Genomic DNA, 23,072 nt, shown 5'->3' with positions numbered 1-23,072 from the left:
TGTCCTTTCATCACAGGTTCATCCGTTGTGTTGCTCGGTCGGCCGAGGAGAGTGAGACCTGACTTGCCCCGACTAGCGACTATGCCGGAGCAATGGCTCTCAAGTATACAATCCTCTGCTCCCTGGGCACCCTAAGAATCAAGAATGAACGAATACTGGATATCGAAGGGTGCTGCCAAGTCATGTTCGTTATCTGACTTGGGCGAATGTTCCACGCATATCGCTGTGATGCCAGTAGGAACATGACGCATGTGATACATGGAAGACAAGGAGCAATGTTTAACGTTGAGACGAACGCCTCGAGAGCCGAGAAATGCAATACTACGATCATAGCCAAGCTACATTTAGCCGTGCCTGTTTTGGGGTAAAAGGGCCATTTACACAGCACCCGTAGATTGCTATGAGGAATGCACTCAATGTAGTGCGCCTGGGCAAATCGGCCTACCGGGAATGCAGAGTAGCGTCAGCCCATCTAATTAATATTCCTCGAAATGATTGGGTGTGCGCGCGCGATATTGCTCAGGTGAGTACCGGCTGACTGTCCTGGCAGTCAAGGCAGACCTTGGCTTTGGAACCGCGGGGGATCGATATGACCAGGCCGCTTGGTTACACAGGTAGCGACGGCCAGGCATTGGTGCGATATGTCGAGAAGCGCGACTCGCATCAATACAGCAACATCCATTCTTAGGCGTGTCTCACGTATTACAATCGTAGGCGCTGCCCCATCACCAACTCCATCCAATTGGATGCTTCTCATGGCTGTAATACCGATAGGTCCATCTACTTAGGTAGCTAACTACGTTCTATTCCATAGGCACGGAGTCCAGCAGTTAGGCGTTAGGTTGGTCGCTTTAGCGCATTTGGCGGCGCAAACTTGACGCCGGCGCATTTGTGCATAGTACTCGGTGCTGGGTAAGTAACTTTGGAGGGCAGCCCCATGCTCTACAGCTTCCACGGTTGGGTTCCAATCCATTGCGGATTCCCAGATACTCGATGCTTGGATCTCTATGATCTCGGTCCACGTTGGGCAACAAACTGGGGCATTCGCACGCGCGAGTATCTAGGAACATACCCTTGTCAATCATGAAGTAGGCAACCAGCAGCGCTGCCAAGAGAGCCAATCGGGATCTCAGGGAAGCCGGAAACCTCTCGCGAGATCACCCCTGTCCGCAGCAAGGATGATAAGATGCTGACTTCTGTCATCGCGTCCCCTCAAATCACAGTTGACAGGCGTCAATCAATGACATTGACTCTACACATACCACTGCTCAAGATGGCACCAAGGCCGATGTTTGCAGCAGTCGTTGCGACGCTCCTCCTCTGTTTACCCTGCTGGGCGCGATACCACGACCAGCAATACCTCGCAGCAGTGCCCTTCGACTTCCGCGACGCGGTGGGCGAGGACGCCGGTGAGTTCGCTACGGTCCTACTCGACGCTTTCTCTCCGGATCCGGACTGGCGCTACATCCACCAGTTTGAGGACGAATACCCAGACTATGCCTGGAACTGCATGCGGAAGACCTTCAAACCCTTGCTGGAAGATCCTGCAGCTAGCGGCTTGACGATCCGGGTCATCGCCGTGCCGGACGAGACTTCCGAGCGAGGGTCCCGCGTCGTGTCCCTTTCCGTGTGGCAGTTCAACAAGACTAGCGAGAGCACGCAAGCGCTCTGGCCTATGGGCATCGCCGCCTGGTCCGACAAGTGCGACTTGCATCTCGACATCAACATGACAAGGTCGGACCAATTTGTGGGCGAAATGACCGCAGCACAGAAGAAGTACCTCGACGATGTATACCCTCGCCAAGTCTATCTGGGCGGCCTGGCAACCCATCCGAAATGGGACGGGAATGGCTTTGCAGCAACCCACCTGCACTGGGGCATGGCGTTGGCTGACAATATGGGGCTGCCTACAACCTTGATAGGAACTCCTGCTGGACATCCACTGTACAAGTCGGTTGGATTCCAAGACATCCATAATATAACCTTCGAACGATTGGATGGAAAGGGTATCATATGGCATGAGGTCATGAAGTATCCGGCATGAGTTAGCTACAGTATGATGATATGGCCTTCATCGTATCGAGCACGATCCATTTCGTATCAATGGCCAACTTACCTGATACGGTGACGATTTCTAGCCCATCAACCGTTGGCTCATCGGCCACCTTCATTCCACCACACCAGAGCCCGATTGAGAAGACCCCGTATTTGGTTGCCCAGCAGTGGGCTTGGTAGAAGTGCGAACTCGAGCAAACTCTTGCAGTGCAATGGCCGCTTTATACCACGGTCCATTGGGGTGTAGTGTATATGGATAACCTAGCCTAGTGTTGTAGGGCTGACTTGAATACCATTACATACCCGAGAGAGTTTGGATGTGACCTCACGGTTCAAGTACTGGGGTCATGTCTAACCCACTCTTTACCAACCTCATAAAGCCACGATATCCACTCTGATAACGCCAGGTGTTTCTCCAGGCGAAATAAGAGCGTTCCAAGTTCGAAGACGTGAAAGCGTGATCTGCGAAAGACGGTCTGCGAGGTCCCATTAGATTATCCCCATGGATTACGGTGTTGGCCATTAGTTCGAATGTCGTACGCATAAAAAATCACCTCGAATGAGCCGACAGGAAGCCAAGGGGATACCAGACTTTCTTGTGGGCGTCTTCTAGCATGTCAAACACGTCGGTGGTGCATATAATGTTGGATATCCTACGTCGTAAGGCAATGTCATGACGTGGCTGAACATCACCGAGTAACACATATTTCATCGCCTTTTACACCGATTCATGTCGTATTTCAAAGTTGAGTACACCATAATATTCATAGTCGTGGACAGTGACATCAGTACGATCTATTAAAAGGTATATTGGTACAGACATGGGTTCATGCCAACAGGTCAATGGCAATGTGAAATGCAGGATCGCCGCCAAAGAATGGGGTAGTGATGGCATTAGTCTTTTTCGCGTGATGCTTAATACAAAATTGAATAAAACGTCCCCAGTGGTAGAGCACAACTCGTAGCAATCGCACTTGAACCAGTTCTTAACGCCTCCCAAACATCAATAACAGTAGTGAACACCCATGCAGACTCAAATGAATATGAGTCGATAAAGCAACAGTAGCAAATGTGAATGAAGGTGTGGTATCACATAGTCCTTTCAATTCCTAGGTATATCAGTACAAAAACTCTTTCAAAAAGATATCGTGTCTGTTCGTGCAATGTGTGTGTGTGTATCCTTTCGCATGCTCTCTCCTCCTCCTCGCTCGCTTGCTCGCTCAACAGAACGCTTTCTTCAATCTGGGGAAGTGCTCTAAGGGAATGTGCAGAGGAGTGTATATCGAAGTGCAGCAGGAGAATACATGACGAGCTTAAGCTCCATCCCTTTAGAACGCGTCAGGAAATCGCATTCGGAAGACAAGACAATTTGACAGGTGATGGTGCTGATGATGACTATTGACGTTGAGGTAGTGACGGTGTACTTCACCGAAACCCAGAAAGACACGCGGACTGTAGTAATGATGGCGAGTTGGGGAGGGCGGGGAAGAGTTTGTGTACATGGTGGGAGTAGGAGAATGGGGGATTATAACTCACAGCAAAGCCAATGTCAAGTCACCGTGGATTCTCGCCTTTAGCGTGACCTCCACCTCCAGGTTGAGATCTAATCTCAACTTCAGTGTGTCGCTCTTGCCACCACCGTCGTCCTTCTTGCCGCCCAACACGCCTCCGGCGACGTTGCTTAGCGTCCCCTGGGCGCCGTTGACGAGGTCTCCAGCCTGCTGGCCGACCTGGCCGACGGGCAGCATTTCGTTACCGCCAGTGAGGCCGTCCAAGGGGCCACCGCCGCCTTGCTTCTTGCCTCTCTGCTTGGTGCGGCGGCGGGGCGGCGGGGGAGCCTCCTCCTCCTCTTCCTCCTCCATGGAGTCGTCGTCGTAGTTCTCAGAGTACTCGTCTTGGGTGTCCGCCTGGGGTTGCTGGCGGCGGCGGCTACGGCTCTGGCGGGCCGGCTTAGATGGGGAGCGGGAAGACATTGTGAGTGTAAGTGTGGGTGGTGCTTGTGTGGGTAGGTAGATCTATGAAGATGACTTGCGTTTGAAGCAGTCCAGCAATATCACCAATTAAAAAAATGAAGAAGTTGTGGATGTTACAAGATGTCTAAAGAATGAGACTAGACGACATTGTACGTTGGAAGGACGTATTTACATAGGACTGATGTTACAACGGGAAGCAAGGCACAGGGCAGTGTGCACTTACTCATGGGAGGCCGACGTCATGCGAGTCCAGACCCAGCTTTTGCTGTGGGAAGGGAATCTTGTTTTCCGACATTTGACTTTGTTCGCTTCAGAGGGATTCTCATGCGACGAGTTGCGTGTCTTCGCAGCGTTCTACCCTGTCAAAGCATCGAGATGGAGTACGATGGAGTGTGGGTGGCTTGACTTACATCATAAGCCACAGGGGGCACTAGTGATGACAGGGGTTATATTACCGAAAAGGGGGGTGGCCCTCAGAGGTATGCACCCCATTGGTCATGCTGCATGTATCTAATTAGTGACAGCTAGGTGGATGAATGTCTCTCGAAGTACCTTTTCCCCAAGCGGTGTATTTGTAGGCTAATGTGCTGAAACCGTCGTCTGCAAGGGCCCCAACTCCCAACGCCTGGACATTTTGCATTCCATCCCAACTACCTAGGTATCAAATGTAGGAAACCCTTACTTTTCTTTACCGCCCACCATTCGACTACTAACGCCGAGCTGAAGTTCTCTATGTAGAAGGATTACGGCTACTTTTCGAGGGGCCAATTTCTCAACTAGTTTTTTGCTCTGGTCGTGATATAAGCTCCAGGCCCCGTCATCCTCTTCCACCGCGAAGAAGTAAGGGGAGTTCTCCAGCACCACAAACTCCTCGTCTTCGGACCAATTCCAGGGTCCAATAACGTGCCCTGCAGTCGCACCGCGGGACCCATGACGTAGTTCTCCTGTGTCCTTGTCGACATAGATCCAGTGAAGTGCAGGCGGGTCATCCGAGGCCATTGAAACCATGCCTTGATGATTCTCCGGCCCGGGGTAACCAAAATAGAAGCCGTTGAATTTGTAGCCTGAAACTGGATGAGCCGGGTGATCTAGATACACCTAGTGGCCGTTGATCAGTATCTTCCCCAGAGTGTCTCTAGCTTTAGTGAGATTTACCTTGCCATCCTTGAGCACCACGGTCCCTTCTTGTAACGGTAAATCTGGACCCGGGGATAGCTTCACCGTCAAATGGAACTTGATCCGTTCTTTTGCTTGCGCGTTTTGCTTCTTTTGCGCGTCGATTGCCTCTGCAACTCCAATGACTGTTGGTATGGAGCCAATCACCAGCAGGCCTAGGCTGCCGAGTGCGGCAAGAGCCATGCTGTAGAGGTCAGTAAGCAGCTGTGGAACACATGTACGAGTTGCGCCCCGGTCAGCCCGTGTTGTGTTGCCGTTAGAAGTAAGGATCAGGCGAGGTTGGGAGGAGCAGTCGACAGGTATGCCGCATATGCGGATGGCCACCTCGGGGACAATGAGCGACTGCAGCCTCGAATTTCAAGAAAGTCGCAGCGAGGGTCAGAAAACAAGCTTTCCTCACGCCATGATAGGGTTCTGGGTCCTAGTATGGGGCGGATCGGAGTCGAGCATGTAGGAAGAACTGGGAAGGAAAAGGATATGATCTCATTGTCCATGAGCTGGTGCGGCATGGAGAAGACATGTAGAGAGAAGTACCCATAAGTCATTAGGCCTCCGGGGATCCAGACGCCGGTATACCCCATCTCATGCAGGGCTAATCTAGGATCGGATGGGGGGTGTGTGTTGATCCTCGGTCTCATCAACGACCCCCATTGCGTCACACTGCTCGAACTTGGACAGGTGAGGATAACTTGATTAAAGAAATGGGATGTATGTAGAATAAAACATTGTCTGTTGCCGGAAGTATTCAAGTTTCGAGAGAAAAAGGCCCAAGGCGTTGATTCACTAGCTTCACAGTACCCACTCTCCTACAATATAGCACATCATGGCACCAAAGAACGAGGAGAGCAAACGTCCCCAAGAGGAGGTTGATGAGCCTCAGCAACGCGAGGAAGAGCCCCAAGGTGAAGAAGAGAACGACGAAGCGCAAGAACAATACGACGAAGATGATGACGCTCAGCAAGAGCATCATGATCAAGACGAGGCAGATGAAGAAGACGATCAGCAACAACAACAATCTGAATCTGAAGCTGAAGAAGCCGAACAACAACAGAATGGCGACGATGAAGTAGACGAAGAGAATCAGCAACACGACGAGGCCCAGGAACAGGATCCGAACGAAGAAGACCAGGATCAACCAGCCGGCGACGCCCAGGAGAAGCCTGAGCAGACCGAGGAGAATTCCGAAGTCAAGCGTGAGGCCAACGGAGACGACGACGCGAGCGACACAGCGCATGAGCCTCGCTCCCCTTCGCCGAAGAAGGAGGAAGTCAAAGAGGAACCCAAGTCAGAGCCCAAGAAGAAGCGCGGGGAATCCAAGCGCCGCGAGGTCGCTACAGACGAGAAGCCACGGCGGCCCAGACGGCGCCGCAATGCGCCATCCTGGATGGAGAGTGACAAAGAAAACCAGACGGCCAATGAGAAGCAGGTAGCGCAGCGCAAGCGCAAGCAGTCACAAAAGCAACAACAGATGCAACAGTACCAGTACCAGCAGCAACAACAGCAGCAGATGCAGATGCAGCAACAGCAGCAGCAGCAGCAGATGTCACAGGAGAAGGACGACGGCAAGAACCCGTTGAAGCTCTACCTGGAGCTGAATCTGGAAGTGGAGGTGACGCTCAAGGCCCGCATCCACGGTGATCTTACCCTCTCCCTCTTGTAAGTAAAACTCGTGTTCCATATCACCTTCCCTTCATTTTCATTTCTCCCCTGGCGCACTGGAGCTCGGCTCTCTCCCCAAGTCGACTTTCACTAAGCAAATACCTACCTTAGTGACATGGGTTAAACACGGGGGCAAGGCTCGATCTACGCCAGTCGAGGCTCTACGGAGTTCTGGCCAAATTTTTGTTCCCCACGGATCATCGGTAATAGGACCGTGTGACTAACAGTATGCTGCGAACAACAGGGATGGTATATGAGCTAGGGCGGCAGGCCACTGTAACGGTAGCCCCCCCCCCCAGTAACTATGCATTTACTACGGTCGATAGCGAGCCTTTGGCACGTGGGAGTTTTGGGTGTTTGCTAAGGTCGGGCGTAAATCTTTTTCCTTTGACTACATTGGGCGGAGCGTGCCAAGAGGGAGAGAAAGGACTGTAATGCCGAAACCTGTATGACTACGATGAATTCTGTAAAGGTCTTTTGTAAATAGAAATTAATCCAAGGCGTATTTGTGCCAATCTCGTATCCACCACGCGATGCCTCGACGTGAATGGGCAGACCGCTGGGTCGGGCCCCGAGCGAGAGAGCGTCCGGCACAAAGACGCGTCCAGACCATCGAGATTCTTGGCCGCGAGCAAGCTGATGATTGGCCTAGCGTCGGCATTCTGTAAAGTCGGTTGCGTGGCAGTTCCCACATGGGGCAGCGCTGGGGCAATCGGCGGCGCAGGTGTGGCTCTTGGGGGAAGATTTGGAGGAGTGCGGTTGGCGAGGTCATGTTTCACACCACGAGCCGCTAGCGTCCTGCTAGCCCAAGCGGCATTAGGGCCCGGATCACCCTTGCCGCAGCAGGGGGGACCCGACCAACAGGGCTGGACGAACGGTGCCAGGGGGGGCCAGGGGGGTGGGCGGGGTGGGGAATCATAGCGTCATAAGCCACAGGTTTCGCTGGGCAGCCACACTCATCATTCATCATCGGCATGTGTAAGGTTCTCGATCGGGGACGGCATGGCAATTGGTGCGGGTTTTCTCCAAGACGTGACGAGAATTACGGGCGGTTACATGCTGCTCCATCATCGCGAGCATAACCCCTGACCACCAGCCGTCTCCTACCGGTAGCAACGCGTTTGCTGCACCGCACGTAGTAGTTAGCATCTGGCCCAGCCGTATCTCGTGCAGCCCATGCCATCATGTCATATCTTACCACAGGGGAGAAGCGGTATGCGACACTGCAAACCCTGGCTGTGTTGCCTGTCAGCTTATTTCCGGGACACTCCACTGCCCTAAGTTACCAGCCGCCCGGTTTTCATGTCGCTGGCCGCTAGGTCGAATCGCCCATCTGGCGCATCCGCAGAGGACTGACAGCCAGGCAACAGGCGTTGGGTTTTGGTCAATATCCGTTGACGTCGAGTTCCGTTACATCCGCTGTGACACCAGTCCAGCGGGCCGCTGGCTTCAGTGCGGATATTTACTCGATCTGGTGTTCCGCGGTGCTGCCCAGCCAGCCAGCCAGCCCGGGGGCCCCTGGCCCTGTCTCTGTGTCTTTTGTGCCCCGCACTTGGGCCGGAGCAGGACGGCCGGCGACTGACCCAGGGCCCATGTCAGCGTTACATCAGGTAGTTTAAGCTGACTTCTGTGCTTCCACGGGATTGTCGTAGCAAACCGCTCCGCCGTTTCCGTAACTCGCGATGGCGGGAGTGCGTGACGGCAAAGGGAGTATACGAGGTTGACCGTTGCCCAAAGAAAGCCGTTGCTTCACCACGTGGTTCTGTGCCTACTGCGGTACATCCGAATCCAGTACCAAGGGCTGCGCCAGTACCTAGCTCCTGGGCCGGCCAGTTTTTCGTCTCATGACACTTCGGTTAGCCGTGCCGATGATATGTCGCACTGGGAGTAACATGCCGTCCCTGTAGGGCTTCTGCTGCACATTGCGTCAGCGGGGCAATGGCACCTTGCCAGGGACCCCTACAGCTCATCATCATTAGAGAAAGCCTCGGCTCTGGGCGCCCAGACGGTATGCTGGTGCCATAGTACAGTATGCTAAAGTTGGTGAATTGGATCCCCCTAAGATCGGAGATCGAGCAGCGGGCGGGTAACAGGAAACAAAACGGAAAAACCGCTACACTAATAACTAGCTTCCGCCTACACAATTCACGTCGAAATCCAGCGCAAATATTGTCAATTTTGCTACTGTTAACACTGAAAGCTCTAGTTGCCGTGCCCATGTCGGCTCTTCATTGCTTCTGTGTTATAGTTGCTGTGCTTTTCAGATTTGAAGCCGGCCTGCTTGTCAGAGGAGTAGGTACTGTCAATGTGACAATATTTTGTTACCCGTTTGGGTAGGTACCTACTATCGCATCCCCTAGAACACGAGACGCTGGAGAAACCTACGGGCCCAACCTGCCAGCCTACGGGCCTATTGTACGTCCATACCATAGGTACACAACAGCTGGTAACTTTAGTATTGTCTTCTCGTATCGCAGGGCCACCAGTGGCTGTCTTGAACCTACTGCACCAACTTTTCGCTGACAGACACCCGGCTGGCAAGCTGGAGCTCAGAAAAACGTTCAACACGCGATCGATCACGCTTGCACCTGTCGATGTGACCCAAAAAGGGTGATCGTCAACGTGATGCCTATGAAACCCGTGCCTCAAGCAAGTTCCCACAGACCTGGCCCTTTCACCGGCAGTCCAGGATAGGTCGGGATATTCTGAGGCCTGGCACCCCAATTGATTCTCACACTCCCCCCCCTACCCCAACCCAACCGTGTGTCTTGGTACCTAAGTACCTTGGCTATAGTACAGTAGCCGCAGCAGTGCATGCAACAGCCCAGATTATAGAGAGAAACTCCAGCAATGCACTGCGCTCCATGGGGAATCTCTCCGCAGCCCACTGATGTCACAATTCCCAACTTTCATTGTCCTGTACCGCACGCGGGTTCTCGGTGACGCTCCACGAGATGGAGCCTGCTGAGACGGCACCGCACCACTGACTGGTAGTCCGATATCGTGTTGTCGGTCAAGCCACTTTTGGCACGTACATTTTGGGAATATTGGAGACTATTTGGCCGTGTCTTTGGTGCTTTGGCCCCAAGCGGCTGTTCGCGTCACTGTATCACTGGTACTTGGTTCGTATGCAGTTTTCCATCGAGTCCAACAGGGCACCAGGAATCGCGATTCTGATGAGACCTACTCCATCTTCTCGGATCCTATGGCTGTAGGTGGGCTGCCAGCCACACCTCCCAGCGACTCCTCCCAACTCCCGAAGCGAAGGCCTACCTTGGTACCTAGCGCTGGGCCAGACCGGTAGGCCAATGTCAGACAGACAGACCATTACTCTCTTTTTTCTTCCTGCTGCGCTACAGGTGAACTATGACGCAACATGACAAGCATACCCCATGATTCATAGAGACGAAGAAGAAGGAAGTTTCATCGTCGCTCGAGAGTAGATGCGCATAATCCTGACACCAACTTAGAGAGCTTGCATTGCTTGCACCGGGTGAAGCTCCATTCAACCTTGCCTATAATCCAACCTGCCCCTTGGCCTCTCTGATGGTGATTGAATGCCACCACACTTGAAGGCCTCTGAGATAGATCTTATTCGCGACGTGCTCTTGGCAGCCTACTTCGTCGTCTTCATCCACCTAAACGCCGCGCGCATACGATCTCTCGTTGCAGCCATGGCGGACACTGCCATGCCCGAGACGCCGACCAGGAAACTGTTCAAGGCGTCCTCCAAGACCAAGACGCCGCCCGTGAGGAAGCGGACGTCGTCGGTCGCCAGCACGGCGCACAGCGAGTACTCGCTGCCGGACAAGCCCAGCCCTTCGTTCACCGAGAAGCTGCGGGGCGCAACCCCCAAGTTTGTGCGCAAAGCTTCGTCGCAAGTCGCGTCGCCGGCGCCGTCGTCCAAACCTGCCTATGATGACATTGCCAAATCCACGCCCTTGGCCCCGCTGACCAGCAAGCTGGACGCGGCCGAGGGCAGAATCCCCGAATATGCCGCCTCGGACACCACGGGCGACAACCCTATCGGGTTAATTGACAATGAGGTCCTCACGCCCACCGACACCGTCAGCCGAAGCACGGACGCCGACGGGCCTGGAGCACTGTCCAGGGAGTCGTCCGACACCATGACAGGTGCGGGAGGGGGGCCACCCGGTCAGGGTTCCACCTCCAAGGGTACCTCAAATGAGCATTCTGAAACGACAGGGTCGGACGATATGCCCCGGAAGAAGGCCCACAAAGGCAAAGGCCAGAGCAAAGGCCAGAAGCCGTCCAGCGCAGCGGCGAAGCCCACAGATGCCGACGCGGACGCGCCCGACGACGACAACGACGACGCGCCGACCGACTACGTGAAGTACTTTTTGGACCAGGGCAACCCTGAGATGAGCGAGTTTGTCAAGGCTCTCATATCAGCAGAAGACCCCGGTTCCTCAGGTGCCAGCGCACTCCAATCGGCGAAAGACGCAAGCAAAGGCGCAGCGAGCAAGGCACGCGACACTGGCAAAGGCGCGCTCGGTACCATCACAGGACTCGGAAAGGACACCGGGAAAGCCCAGGACACGGCCAAAGGCGCCGCTGACAAGGCCCGCGACACCGGCAAGAGCGCAGCCGACAAGGCGCAAGACACCGGAAAGGACGCACTAAGCAAAGCCCCGGACACCGGGAAAGCTCAGGAGGCCGGCAAAGGTGCGACCAAGAAAGCACAAGACGTGGGCAAGGACGCAACCAAGAAGACCGAAGGTGCCCACAAGGACGCATCCAAGAAGGCCGAAGGTGCCAGCAAGGACGCATCCAAGAAGGCTGAAGGTGCCAGCAAGGACATAGCCAACAAGTCGGAAGATACTGGAAAGGGTGCAACTAAGAAGGCCCAAGATACCGGCAAGGACGGATCTAAGAAGGCCGAAGACATCAGCAAGGACGCGTCTAGCAAGGCCCAAGACACTGGAAAAGATACAGCTGGCAAAGCTCGCGACACCAGTAAATCTGTTTCCAGTAAGAGCCAGAATACTGGGAAAGACTCCGCCGGCAAAGCTGAAGATACGGGCAAGGATATAGCCAGCACTGCCAAGGACACTGGCAAAGACGTAGTCGACAAATCCCAAGATACTGGGAGGAAGACACCCAGCAAATCTCGCGCCACTCCCAACGGCACCCCCAAGAAGTCTAAAGACAGTGGAAAGTCCTCGGCCAACAAGGCTCCAGAATCCGGCAGAACTACACCCAGCAAGACTGAAGACCCTGTCAAAGACATTGCTAGCAAGTCAAAGGACGCTGGCAAGGAGTCAACCAACAAGGCCAAGGACACTGGCAAAGAATCAACCAGCAAGGCCAAGAGCACAGGCAAAGACACAGCCAGCAAAGCCAAGGACAGCCTACCAGACTCGTCTAGCGAAGCGCAGGACACTGCCGACGAGTCAGCTAGCAAAGCCAAGAACAGTGGCAAGGAGTTGACCAGCAAGACCAAAAACACTGGGAAAGGCGCATCGAGCAAGGCCAAAGATTCCGGCAAAGATCTAGCTGACAAGGCTAAGGATACAGGCAAAGTCTCTGACGACCAAGCTCAGGACGTACCGAAGACACCTACCAAGGACACAGGCAAAGAGGCAGCCGGAACTCCTCAGGGCGCTGGCAAAGACGCAGTTCAGAAGACCAAAGACACTGGCAAAGACACGGGGGGCAAGGCCAAGGACACTGCTAAAAAGTCAACCAAGAAAGTCAGTGACAGTGTCAGTGGGTTCGAAGACGTATCAGCAGATCCGACTAAAGAGTTGCCAATTGACGACGAACTGGTCAAAGAGCCAACAGACAAGGTCAAGGACGCTTCAAATTCGAAGAAGAACGTAGGCAAGTCCGCAGCGAAGCAAACCAGTGAATCAAGCAAGGACGCAGTCAACAAGGCTCAAAATACGAGCCAAGACATTCCGAACAAGGCCGCTGACACTGGAAAAGATCTTCCAAAGAAGGCCAAGAGTAGTGGAAAGAAAGCTGCCCAGACACCACGCGACACCGTCAGTGGTTTTCCAAGCGTATCAGTAGACCCTACCGAGGAGCTACCCACAGACGACGGTCTCGTAATGCAGCCAGCAGACGAGGTTGAAGGCCCCACGGGAGGCGACGCGCCGAAGCTTTCTGACGTCCAGAAGAAAGGTAGCGATCTTGCGAACGACGCGAAAAGTAAAGCTGGCCAAGCTTCACAACAGCCCAAGGGAGAATCCAAGGATATCTCGGGTGGTGAAAAGGTCGGAGTGCCAGATACGTCAGCAATTAATTCGGGCAAGGACGTTGCCGGTGATGGTACTGGAAAGGCTGTCGACGTGAAGGACAGCGTCTCAAACGCAGCAAAGGACTCCTCGAAGAAGGCGACAGATGCGAAGAGCACTGGTGATGGAGCAGTTGGACAACAAGGCCAGCTGCCCGACGCAGCCCAAAATGGTGACGAGATTAGCAAGGCGACCCAGAAGCCCGGTGCACTCAAAGACTCTGGCAAATCCGCCGCCAAACCCCCATCCGCGAATGGCTCTGCCAAGGGCGGCGAGGGTTTAACGAATGGCTCTGCGAAGGCTGCAATGGCCGGTGCTACAGACGATCTTGCGGCCAAGGCGCCGCAGAAGCCAGATGTACCCTCTGATATCGCAAGTCAGGCACATGGCGCACCGGGAGGAATCCAGGCCCAGGCCGACAACATGGGCAAGCCAACTCATGTCAACAGGCGGTATGAGATCCCTCTTCCCAGGCCCGAGAGACAGCAATCGAAATCAGACATGAAGATGCCCGAGGTCGACCGTCTTGCCAGTACGGACAACCTCAACAACGTCAATGACTTGGACGATCCTCCCGAGGAGATGTTAGATCCTGATGTACACTCGCCAGAGTTCCGATCCGCCAACATCTCCCCAATTCCCAAAGTCTCCAAGATTTCACCCATCGGTAGCCAGCCTCCCCCTGACCTTGCACGCCTTGCACATGGACTGGAAGGCAACACGGTCGATGATGTTGGAAACATTGTCGACAAGTCTGGCAAGGTTCTGGGCCACGCAACTGGAGATCTGCCGTCGATGATTGGCAAGAAGGTGGCCGAGAACGGTGAAGTCTATGGGGACGGGGGTGAACTCATTGGATTCGTGACAGAGAACTTCACAGGGCCTCCACCGCCAAAGGAGACACCATTGCCAGGAGGTCTCAAGGTTGATACCGAAGGCAATATTCTTGACGGCGCTGGCAACATCATTGGAAAGCTGAACCAGAAACCGGGGCAGAGCACCGCGCTTGCACCATACCTTCAGCATGCCGAAGAAGCTCCCCAGCCAGAGGAGAAGCAGCAGAAGGAGAATGAGCAGTCGAAAGAGAAGGAAAACAACGGCATCCCCGCTGACATTTTCTTGGATGTCAAGTCTACACCGGATGGTATCCAGTTGACGATTCGGATCCCAACAGTCTTCAAGCAGGAGACACGTCAGACTACTTCATGAGGGATATGACATGATGAGGCTATCTATGTATCGTAACAGTATGTATGAGTTGGGTCGGCATGGAAATTTCACTTCAGTCTAGCTCTTCGGTGGTGTATCAGATATCTACATAGTAATGACTGGGCCAGAAAAGGCGTTTGTGTCCGAGGGAGAAAGCATTTGCAGTTTTGGGGGTCCTCGATTTTACTCAGTTTTGGGGAAATTGGTATGCTATGAATTCTGGCCATGAAGCCGTCCTAATACGTTATGATCAAAGTTGAAGCTGCAATAAATGACATGAACACCATATCAAAAAGTGAAACCCAGCTTACACCGAGTACTATGCAAGCCACAAAAGGGGCTGGGAATGGTGTTGCTGCACACTACAATACAGCACCTAGTGCCTCAGTGAATACCTAGCCGGGGGTGGTCCTGAAAACCCTCCCAAGCTTGCCAGCTAACTAACAGCCACGAAAGCATTGGGAGAGACAAAGAGTGGCAGGAGTGGTAAAGAGGCTTGAGAGGTTGGAGCTTCACCCCCCAAGCCCCCCTACAGAGTCCTCTGCCTACGCATACTTCGTCTCGGCTGTCTGCGCCATAGCTATGCCGAATATGACGTTGCAATACAGCGATCCAGCCTTAGTGTGGCTTGAGGGGTGGGCAGAAAACCGGTTATGGATGTGTGGGATTGTGTCGCGGATACCCAAAGTGACGACAGCGCAGGGCCCCCGCAATCTAATCTCGGCGAATAAGAGCTCGGCAGGCAGAGCCGAACCAGGCTTCGACGTTGAAACGTTCTGCTTAGACGCGGGACTAGACTTCCTCGGCGGCGAGCCAGTCGTGGCCCAGCGCCGGACTACCAGTCAGCTAACACACGTTGACACGAAGAGAGCCACTATGAAGCAACGCTTGCCAACGGCGGGCGTGCTGATCCCCCAGCAACTCTATCCGCGCGACAGGGATCGTGTGTGGCTCCCGATCCACCCCTGCCCCCGGTCGGTGGCTGATGCATCATTTCGAGATCCTGTTCTTGGGGAATTACCTGCCTGTTCCATGTCTTTGTGTAAGTCGAGACTCGCAGCCGTGGAGGGGGTATCCCGAGACAGCCATGGGAACCCTGCGGTCCTGCGGATCATGGATTCGCACTGACACATCGCCCGGGCGCGATTCCAGACCGGATCGAGATCCGCACAGCTATAGCGCTGGCACCCTGGGGCGTCCCGCCAGCTGTGGCTCGCAGCTTGTGGCAGAAGAATCTTGTTTCTCTGCCCTGTTTTGGTCTCGGCCGGCCAATCACCGTCTCCCAGGCCAGAGTTCCGTCAACTACACGACAGCATACCCACCATGGGATCCCATGGCACGAACCCGTGGGCCGCCAGAACCGAGCAGCCGAGAGCTGGCTCCGGGCTGGCTTTCAAGGTTCTCTTCATACACACCCCCCTATGCGGACCGGACAGAGGAGAAAGGAGCAGCCACAACATCCAAGCATACGCCCCTACCCCCCGGTCTCCTGTACGAAACTGATCTGCATGCCGCCGGTCTGGGCCCTGAATGCTGGACTCTGATAGCCGCATTTGTGGCTTGATATCATCGCTGACAAGCGAGAAGCAGCTGGGGCTTCTTTTCATGACTCCCAATGACGTCCGGTCTCATCTATAGCTCCCCAGCATGACGTCGAGGAGACCCTGTACGAAGGGTCCAGCGCACTAGGTAGGGGAGAGGAATGGGAAAGCAGCTCATTTGATCACGAATCATAAAATTCCCCTATGCGTGAAACGCTCCATCCTGGGGTAGTCTAGGCACGAAGCCCCGGCAAAGGACCTGATGTGACGTAAGTACTCTGGAGCTACTATTCCAGCTTTCCTTGCCGTATGTTACGTGGGATCACGATGTTGTTTTCTTTTCCTGCAGTGTACTCATAAATACACTTTTCCCACCACTGATCATACCTTCTTCCTACTTCTCATATTTCCATGCCCAATACATGCCCAATACAATAAAACAGACAGTGGTAACCAGCAAACCTACCACTCGAGAAATCAAGACCGAAATCACAACAGAACTACCAGAGAACCTCACCCCCCTGAGAGACACACTTCTTCCCCTAGTCCATTCCGTTTACTCCCGCAACACCGCCATCATGAGCTCAGCCTTGGGTGACCGAGGCTCCAGCCCTCTGGGCGACGTCAAGAAGGGCGCCGAGGGCGTGAAAGACGCCCCTGGCAAGGTTAGCAAGCAAGCAAAGGACACAGCAGACACCAAGAGCGCACCGCGTTCCATTCCAGACGTTGACGACTCGGAATCGCAAATAGAAGCCTCCAATGAGGGCGACGAAGGCGAGATGGTGCCGGCCGCAGGCCGCATTAATGAGAAGGGCGAGGTCATTGACGACGATGGCAACGCTATTGGCAAAGTTACCAGCGGTAACGCAAAAGATTTTGTTGACTTCGTCGTCACCCAAGAGGGTGATATTCTAGATAGCGAAGGCGACGTCGTCGGCAAGGCCGAACCCCTGGAAGACGTGGCATCGGAGCTCAACTACACAACCAAGTCCACCAAGGACGACGCCGAGGAGGCCACAGGAGGTGGCCTAGGAGGTGCCCTGGGTGGAGTTGGCAACCTGGCCAAGGGTGCTGTTGGCGGCGTCGGCAAGACTGCCAAGGGCGCCACCGGAGCCGTTGGTGATACTGCCAAGGGTGTCACAGACACAGTCGGAGGTGCCACTGGCACCGAAGACGTTACGGACAAGGTCGGTGACACCGTCAAGGGCACCACCGACACAGCTGGTGATGCCACCGAAGGTGCCACCGATGCCGTTGGCGATACCGCAAAGGGCGCCACGGACACCGCCGACGAGGCTACAAAGCCTGTCACTGACACTGTCGACGATGCTACTGGCAGCGCCACCGAAAAGGTTGGCGAGACTGCCGAGGGCGTCACTGACAAGGCCGGTGAGGCCGTCGAGGGTGCCGGAGAGGAGGTTGAGGGTGCCGAAGACAAGGTAAGCCAACAATGGCGACTTAAGTTTGGATTATTGTGACTGACACTCGACGTAATAGGTCGGCGAGACCGCCGAAGGTGCCACCGACGCTGTTGACGAAACCAAGGACCTTCCCGAAGGTGCTGAAGGTGCCGTCGATGAGGCCGGTGAGGCTGTTGAGGGCGCCGAGGGCGAGGCCGGAGAAGCAGTTGAAGGAGTCGAGGGCGAGGCCGGTGAGGCCGTTGAGGGAGCAGAGGGCGAGGCTGATGAACTAGCCGAGCAAGAGCCCGTTCCCATTCAGATCCCCGAGTTTGCTCCCTCAGTTGCCGCCAAGGTCGTCGCCATGTTCGAAGGTCCTTTCACAGTTTCCGATGATGGTCAGGTCACTGACCAGAACGGCAAGGTTCTCGGCAAGCTCGCCGAGGGCCAGGACCTTCAGGACCTCATTGGCAAGGAGATCAAGGGCATTGACGAGAACGGCAACCTTCTCGGCGACAATGAGACCGTTCTCGGCAAGGTCGATCTTGTCCCTGAGGGCACCATCGTCGAGCGTATCAAGGAAGAAGTCCCTGAGGCTGCAGAGCGCCTGGATGCTCTAGAGGAAGCCAAGAACCAGCTGCCCGACCTCTCGATCCTTGAAGGCCTTACCATCAACAAGGCTGGCAACGTTGTCGACGAGAAGGGCAACGTCTTGGGTAAGGTCAAGAGCGGCGATATCAAGAAGCTTGTTGGCAAGCAGCCTGACGCCGAGGGTCGCATCTGGGACAGCAAGGGCAAGGTCATCGGCGAGGTCGAGGTTGTACCCGACGCTCTTGAGAACATGGCTGCACCTTTCGAAGACTTCCCCGATGCCTTCATCGACGAGAAGGGCCGTGTCATCTTTGATGGCCGCCAGGTCGGTGTCGTCGAGGGCGAGGAGTTCCAGAAGTTGATCGGCAAGAAGGTCGACGCTGATGGTGATATTCTTGACAAGAACGGCAACGTCATCGGTCATGCTATCCGCAAGGACCCCGAAGACGAGCCCGAGCCCGAGGAGGAGCAGGTCGACTACTCCTCCTTGAAGGACAAGAAGGTCAACAAGTTTGGTAATGTCGTCGATGACAAGGGCCAGGTTTGGGGACATGTTGTCCAGGGTATTGTCAAGCAACTCATTGGTAAGAAGGTCGGCGAGAACGGCCAGATCTTCAACGATGCCGGCAAGGTCATTGGCAAGGCTGAGCCTGTCCCTGAAGAGGAGCGTGAGGATGTTAAGGAGCCTTCCCCCTTCGAGGACTTCCCCAATGCCACTGTTGGCGACAAGGGCGCAGTCATGTTCAACGGCGAGCAAGTCGGTATTGTCGTTGAGGGTGACGCCAAGAAGTTGAAGGGTAAGACTGTCGACGCCGACGGTGACATCCTCGACAAGAACGGCAACCAGCTTGGCCGTGCCGAGCGTTGGGAGCCCGAGGAGGAGGAGCCTGAACCTGAGGTTGATAACTCTGCCCTGGCAGGCAAGCGCATCAACAAGGCCGGTAACGCTGTGGACAGCCACGGTGACATCTACGGTCGTGTTGTTGAGGGAGACCTCAAGCGCCTCATCGGCAAGATGTGCGACAAGCAAGGATTCATCCGCAATGAGGGTGGAGATGTCATCGGCAAGGCCGAGCTCATCCCTGAGGCGGAGCGTGAGGGCATGAAGGAAGGTCCCTTCACCGAGCTGCCTGGCTGCACCGTCAACAAGGAGGGCCACATTGTCACCCCTGGCGGTGATGTTGTTGGTCGTCTGGTCTCTGGTGACCCCAAGACCCTGTTTGGTCGTGCCGTCGATGACGACGGTGATATCCTAGACAAGAACGGAAACGTTCTTGGTCACGCTGAGCGCTGGGAGCCTGAGGAGGTTCAAAAGGACGTCAGCCCCATGTCGGGTCGCAAGGTCAACCGTGAGGGTAATGTCGTCGACGAGAACGGTGACGTTATCGGCAAGTTGACCAGCGGTGACCTCTCCAAGTGCGCCGGTAAGAAGATCGACGACGACGGCGATGTCATCGACCAGAAGGGTAGCATTTTGGGTCACGTCTCTCTGCTGGAGGATATTCCTGAGCCTGAGCCCGAGGAGGGCGAGACTGAGGAGCAGCGCCAAGCACGCGAGAAGCTTGAGCAGGATCGCAAGATCGCTCAGCAGATCTGCATCTGCATTGAGCACTCGCTCGACAAGATTCGCCCTATCTGCAAGATGATCACCGAGGTAAGTGGCTCTTTTTTCTTTTATTCCGACTTTTATTGCGTATACTAATCTAATCACAGAACATCGACCGCGTTGAGCGTCAGCCCGAGGAAGAGCGTGACGAAGAGGATCTCGTCAAGACCGTCAAGCCTCTCATCGAGGAGGGTGGTAAGATCCTGACTGAGGCCAACGGTGTCATCCGCGGCCTCGATCCCGATGGCAGAATCTCTGCCAACGCTAAGCACAAGACTGCCGCGCGTGAGGCAAGCCCCGAGGAGTACCACCTCGCGGATCTTCTGAAGGAGCTTACTGGCACTGTCACCGAGACTATCGAGAATGCCAAGCGCAAGCTCGAGGACATGAACTACGCCAAGAAGGAGCTCAACCCTCTCTGGGGTCTCCTGGCTGAGCCACTGTTCCAGATCATCGCTGCTGTCGGCTTGCTGCTGAGCGGTGTCCTTGGCCTTGTGGGCAAGCTGCTCAATGGTCTTGGATTGGGTGGTCTTGTCAATAACCTCCTCGGTGGCCTTGGTCTCAACAAGGTGCTGGATGGTTTAGGCCTTGGTGGAGTCGTGGGGGCAGTCACAGGCAAGGATGATAAGAAGAAGAAGAAGTAAGTTTATGCACCATTCCCGCATCAATCACCGAGAACACAAATTAACATAATCCAGGGGCGGTGGTTTCCTCGGAATCTTGTAATTTGACGAATGAGCGTTTTATTATTCGACCCAAAAGCGTTATCACTTCATATGGATTGCATGGAAGGCTGTAATGTCACGGCTGGGGAGTCCACTTCTGTATGAGCAATGATTCATGTACCAGTACTGTTATCACTATTTCTGTCTCAGGTTTTCTGGATACGAAACCATCACGATATTTGGTGGGGTTGGGTTTGCAAAATTGGTTCTCTTTTCACCACGACGGGAGATTGAATTTCTACATATTGGGCACTTAAGTAGTTAGTAATCTCACGATGTTCATAAAAACACCTAATGAATAACGCTTAGTGTTACCTGTGATGGCTCTAGTAACCGTTATCACGATTTTGTGACCGCGTGTAAGTGACGGCACATTCCACCCACGTGCGGCTGCAGGTCGGCCGCGTTAAGCTGCACAAAGCCCAAACTGAGGCAGCCTAAACCACTGACAGGGATAGACCCGAAAGTCTAATCGATGAATGACGTTGAGAATGACGTGTAGGCTAAAGTTTTGGTGTATGAGGTTGTGGTGCAGTAGTGGGAGGCCGTCTGCCACTGCCCTGGCCCACGAGGCCCGCAAGTTCCCTGTTTGACAGACAGCCCAGGAGTCCAGGTGTGGCTGGTGGCGTCAGATTGCACCTAGCCTGTGTGCCCGCCTGTCCATACGTGAGCCTAGCTCATGCACGACCTCTGCAAGAAATCATTGCCGCATGGGGCGGAGCATATATGTCCATCCTCTACTCGATATCGCATACCTACCTAGAAACCTACAAGGAATTGAATCGCGAGTTACTAGATTGTTTCTGTTACAATTTTTACCTTCTCCGGCAATTCAATATATCGCACAGTGAAAGAGCAAAGACAAAATCACAGTCACAGTCACAGTCACAGTCCCGACCACGCATACAGAGATGCCTAGAACACTGCTCCTGTGTTTCATACACGGGTTCAAGGGCGACGATGATACCTTTCAGAGTTTTCCATACGATCTGAAGGTCCAGGTTGCCAAGAAAATCCCGGATCAGAATGTCGAGTCCATCGTCTACCCCAAGTACGAGACGAAAGGCGAGCTCGCACAGTCGACTGAGGCGTTCTTGACATGGTAAGTAGAATTCGGACGAGGAGGAGATTGTCTAAGAAAAGTTACTAACTGGGCCAGGCTAAAAGAGCGGGTAATGGAGGTGCGAAAGGCCCATAGTGAGAAGCCGTGGCCACCAAACGACAGAGACGTAGGTGTGGTTATTGTTGCGCATTCCATGGGGTGAGTCTTCGACGCAACTCGTACTTCTCAGGAAACTCCAGCTAACAAGCAACAGTGGCTTCGTGGCGGCAGATGCCCTATTCTCTCTACTCAATGACAGGATCGCCCACGAGAACGATGAGGATGCACCAATTTTCCCCATGATCCAGGGCATACTGACCTTTGATACCCCTTACAACGGCCTGGCGCGCTCCATGTTCGTCTACGGCGCCTTCTCCAACTACCAGAAGGTCAGCAGCGTCTTCAACGTCATGACGGCAATTTCGGCCGCGGCGCCGTCGCAACTGGGTAAACTGGCCGCAAAACGCTCGGCTACCTCGGCCGTTGCTTCCAGGAGCTCAAGTCCGGCGTGGAAGAGCTGGCAATTAATCGCGGTCAAGACTGGAACTGTCGGCGCCATCGCTGCCGGTGGTGTCACGGCGTACATGCACCGCAAGCAGATCATGGAAGGCATGAAGAGCATGCGCAACCTCAGCAGGGAATCTGTCCAGGAGTCCGTCAAGGGGGGCTACCAGCAAAGCGTGGATGCAGTCGGTCAGGGACTGGCGTACATCAACCGCGGCAATGTCGGCAGATCCTTTGAGTATCTCTCAGATCACTTCACCTTCGTCGGATCTCTTATGAAGCAGCAAGAACTGAGCAGGCGACTTGAGCGCATGGGTGCTCTGAGGGGCGTTGGAATTCACGATTTTTACACTTCTCTAGGAGAGAACGGAGTCTGGAGCGGTGGTTACTTCGTACCGGAGCGAACATTCTGCGCAATTCCGAACCCCGATCACGGAGCCTATCCCCTCTTCTCACGCCAAGTTATCAAGAAGACGGAGGATGAAATCCAGGCTCACATGAGCATGTTCCAGCGCGACAAGAACCTGAACTACGAGGCCATGACGGATGAGGCAAGCGACCTGGTTATCAAGTGGTTCAAGGATGAATCAAAAATCGTCGATGATCCCAAGTTCGCAGCACCGGCACCACCTGAACCCATTGAGGAGCCAGTTGCCACGACTGAGGAGGGTAAAGAAGTCCCGCAAGCCGATGCGGCGCAAGTCAAGGAAATGGAGTCCCAACCCGAGGATGCCGACGATAAAGAGCTCCCAGATGAGTCACCGTTGGACATTGCCGCAGCTGCTTCTATGGTACCTCTACCAGATGACAATGATGAGGCCCCGGACAGCATTGATGCCACAGACTCAGACAAGAGCACTTACATGAAGTATCTCTTTGGTGTGGCGCAACAGGCCGGAACAGGCATCGCATCATATGTTCCGAGGACGGTGCCTGATATGCCAAACATCCCATCCGGCTCCAGCTTCAAGTCGTACATCCCGAGCCAGATGCCATCCATGCCCAATATGCCAAACCTACCGTCCATGAACATGTTCTCGAGGAAGCAGAAAGATGGCAGCGGCGCAGAAACCCCTGTCGAGGGAGAAAAGAGCGCCGCAGAGACCACTACGACTACTACGACTGAGGAGGTGCCGTCAGAGAAGCCAGCGGCAGTCGAGCAGAAGGTATCCTGAGAAACATTATTTTCCTCTTGACGCAGCGTTTGTACCTCGGCCGAGCACGGCTTGATGAGCACATGATATCACCAGAGTAACGCCAGGGACGGGTCTGAG

At 54.4% G+C, this 23,072-nt stretch overlaps 8 protein-coding genes across 8 annotated transcripts; 6 read left to right on the top strand and 2 right to left on the bottom strand.

Annotated features, from left to right (window-relative positions):
* Nucleotides 1-1,273: 1,273 nt before the first annotated feature.
* Nucleotides 1,274-2,044, top strand: JN550_008989 (uncharacterized protein; the record flags this gene model as incomplete). The annotated part of the gene is made up of 1 exon (XM_049321012.1): nt 1,274-2,044. The coding sequence occupies one exon, from the start codon at nt 1,274-1,276 to the stop codon at nt 2,042-2,044; it is 771 nt and encodes a 256-aa protein (XP_049169105.1).
* A 1,543-nt stretch (nt 2,045-3,587) lies between these two features.
* Nucleotides 3,588-4,028, bottom strand: JN550_008988 (uncharacterized protein; the record flags this gene model as incomplete). Its single annotated transcript, XM_049321011.1, has 1 exon — nt 3,588-4,028. One exon carries the CDS (start codon nt 4,026-4,028, stop codon nt 3,588-3,590), a length of 441 nt encoding a protein of 146 aa, XP_049169104.1.
* Nucleotides 4,029-4,706: 678 nt separating this feature from the next.
* On the bottom strand, nt 4,707-5,387 carry JN550_008987 (uncharacterized protein; the record flags this gene model as incomplete). The annotated part of the gene is made up of 2 exons (XM_049321010.1): nt 4,707-5,126; nt 5,184-5,387. 2 exons carry the CDS (start codon nt 5,385-5,387, stop codon nt 4,707-4,709), a joined length of 624 nt encoding a protein of 207 aa, XP_049169103.1.
* Nucleotides 5,388-6,027: 640 nt separating this feature from the next.
* Nucleotides 6,028-6,864, top strand: JN550_008986 (uncharacterized protein; the record flags this gene model as incomplete). The annotated part of the gene is made up of 1 exon (XM_049321009.1): nt 6,028-6,864. One exon carries the CDS (start codon nt 6,028-6,030, stop codon nt 6,862-6,864), a length of 837 nt encoding a protein of 278 aa, XP_049169102.1.
* A 3,556-nt stretch (nt 6,865-10,420) lies between these two features.
* Nucleotides 10,421-14,332, top strand: JN550_008985 (uncharacterized protein; the record flags this gene model as incomplete). The annotated part of the gene is made up of 1 exon (XM_049321008.1): nt 10,421-14,332. The coding sequence occupies one exon, from the start codon at nt 10,421-10,423 to the stop codon at nt 14,330-14,332; it is 3,912 nt and encodes a 1,303-aa protein (XP_049169101.1).
* Nucleotides 14,333-15,419: 1,087 nt separating this feature from the next.
* On the top strand, nt 15,420-15,896 carry JN550_008984 (uncharacterized protein; the record flags this gene model as incomplete). The annotated part of the gene is made up of 1 exon (XM_049321007.1): nt 15,420-15,896. The coding sequence occupies one exon, from the start codon at nt 15,420-15,422 to the stop codon at nt 15,894-15,896; it is 477 nt and encodes a 158-aa protein (XP_049169100.1).
* A 555-nt stretch (nt 15,897-16,451) lies between these two features.
* On the top strand, nt 16,452-20,193 carry JN550_008983 (uncharacterized protein; the record flags this gene model as incomplete). Its single annotated transcript, XM_049321006.1, has 4 exons — nt 16,452-17,312; nt 17,371-19,515; nt 19,575-20,107; nt 20,166-20,193. 4 exons carry the CDS (start codon nt 16,452-16,454, stop codon nt 20,191-20,193), a joined length of 3,567 nt encoding a protein of 1,188 aa, XP_049169099.1.
* A 910-nt stretch (nt 20,194-21,103) lies between these two features.
* On the top strand, nt 21,104-22,973 carry JN550_008982 (uncharacterized protein; the record flags this gene model as incomplete). The annotated part of the gene is made up of 3 exons (XM_049321004.1): nt 21,104-21,294; nt 21,352-21,453; nt 21,509-22,973. The coding sequence occupies 3 exons, from the start codon at nt 21,104-21,106 to the stop codon at nt 22,971-22,973; spliced, it is 1,758 nt and encodes a 585-aa protein (XP_049169098.1).
* Nucleotides 22,974-23,072: the final 99 nt, after the last annotated feature.

The sequence above is a fragment of the Neoarthrinium moseri genome (genome assembly GCF_022829205.1).
Source record: "Neoarthrinium moseri strain CBS 164.80 chromosome Unknown scaffold39_Wmoseri_CBS_16480, whole genome shotgun sequence".
Lineage (NCBI taxonomy): Eukaryota > Fungi > Ascomycota > Sordariomycetes > Amphisphaeriales > Apiosporaceae > Neoarthrinium > Neoarthrinium moseri.
Note: the sequence above shows the minus strand (reverse complement) of the source record. Positions and strands in the feature narration are given on the sequence as shown.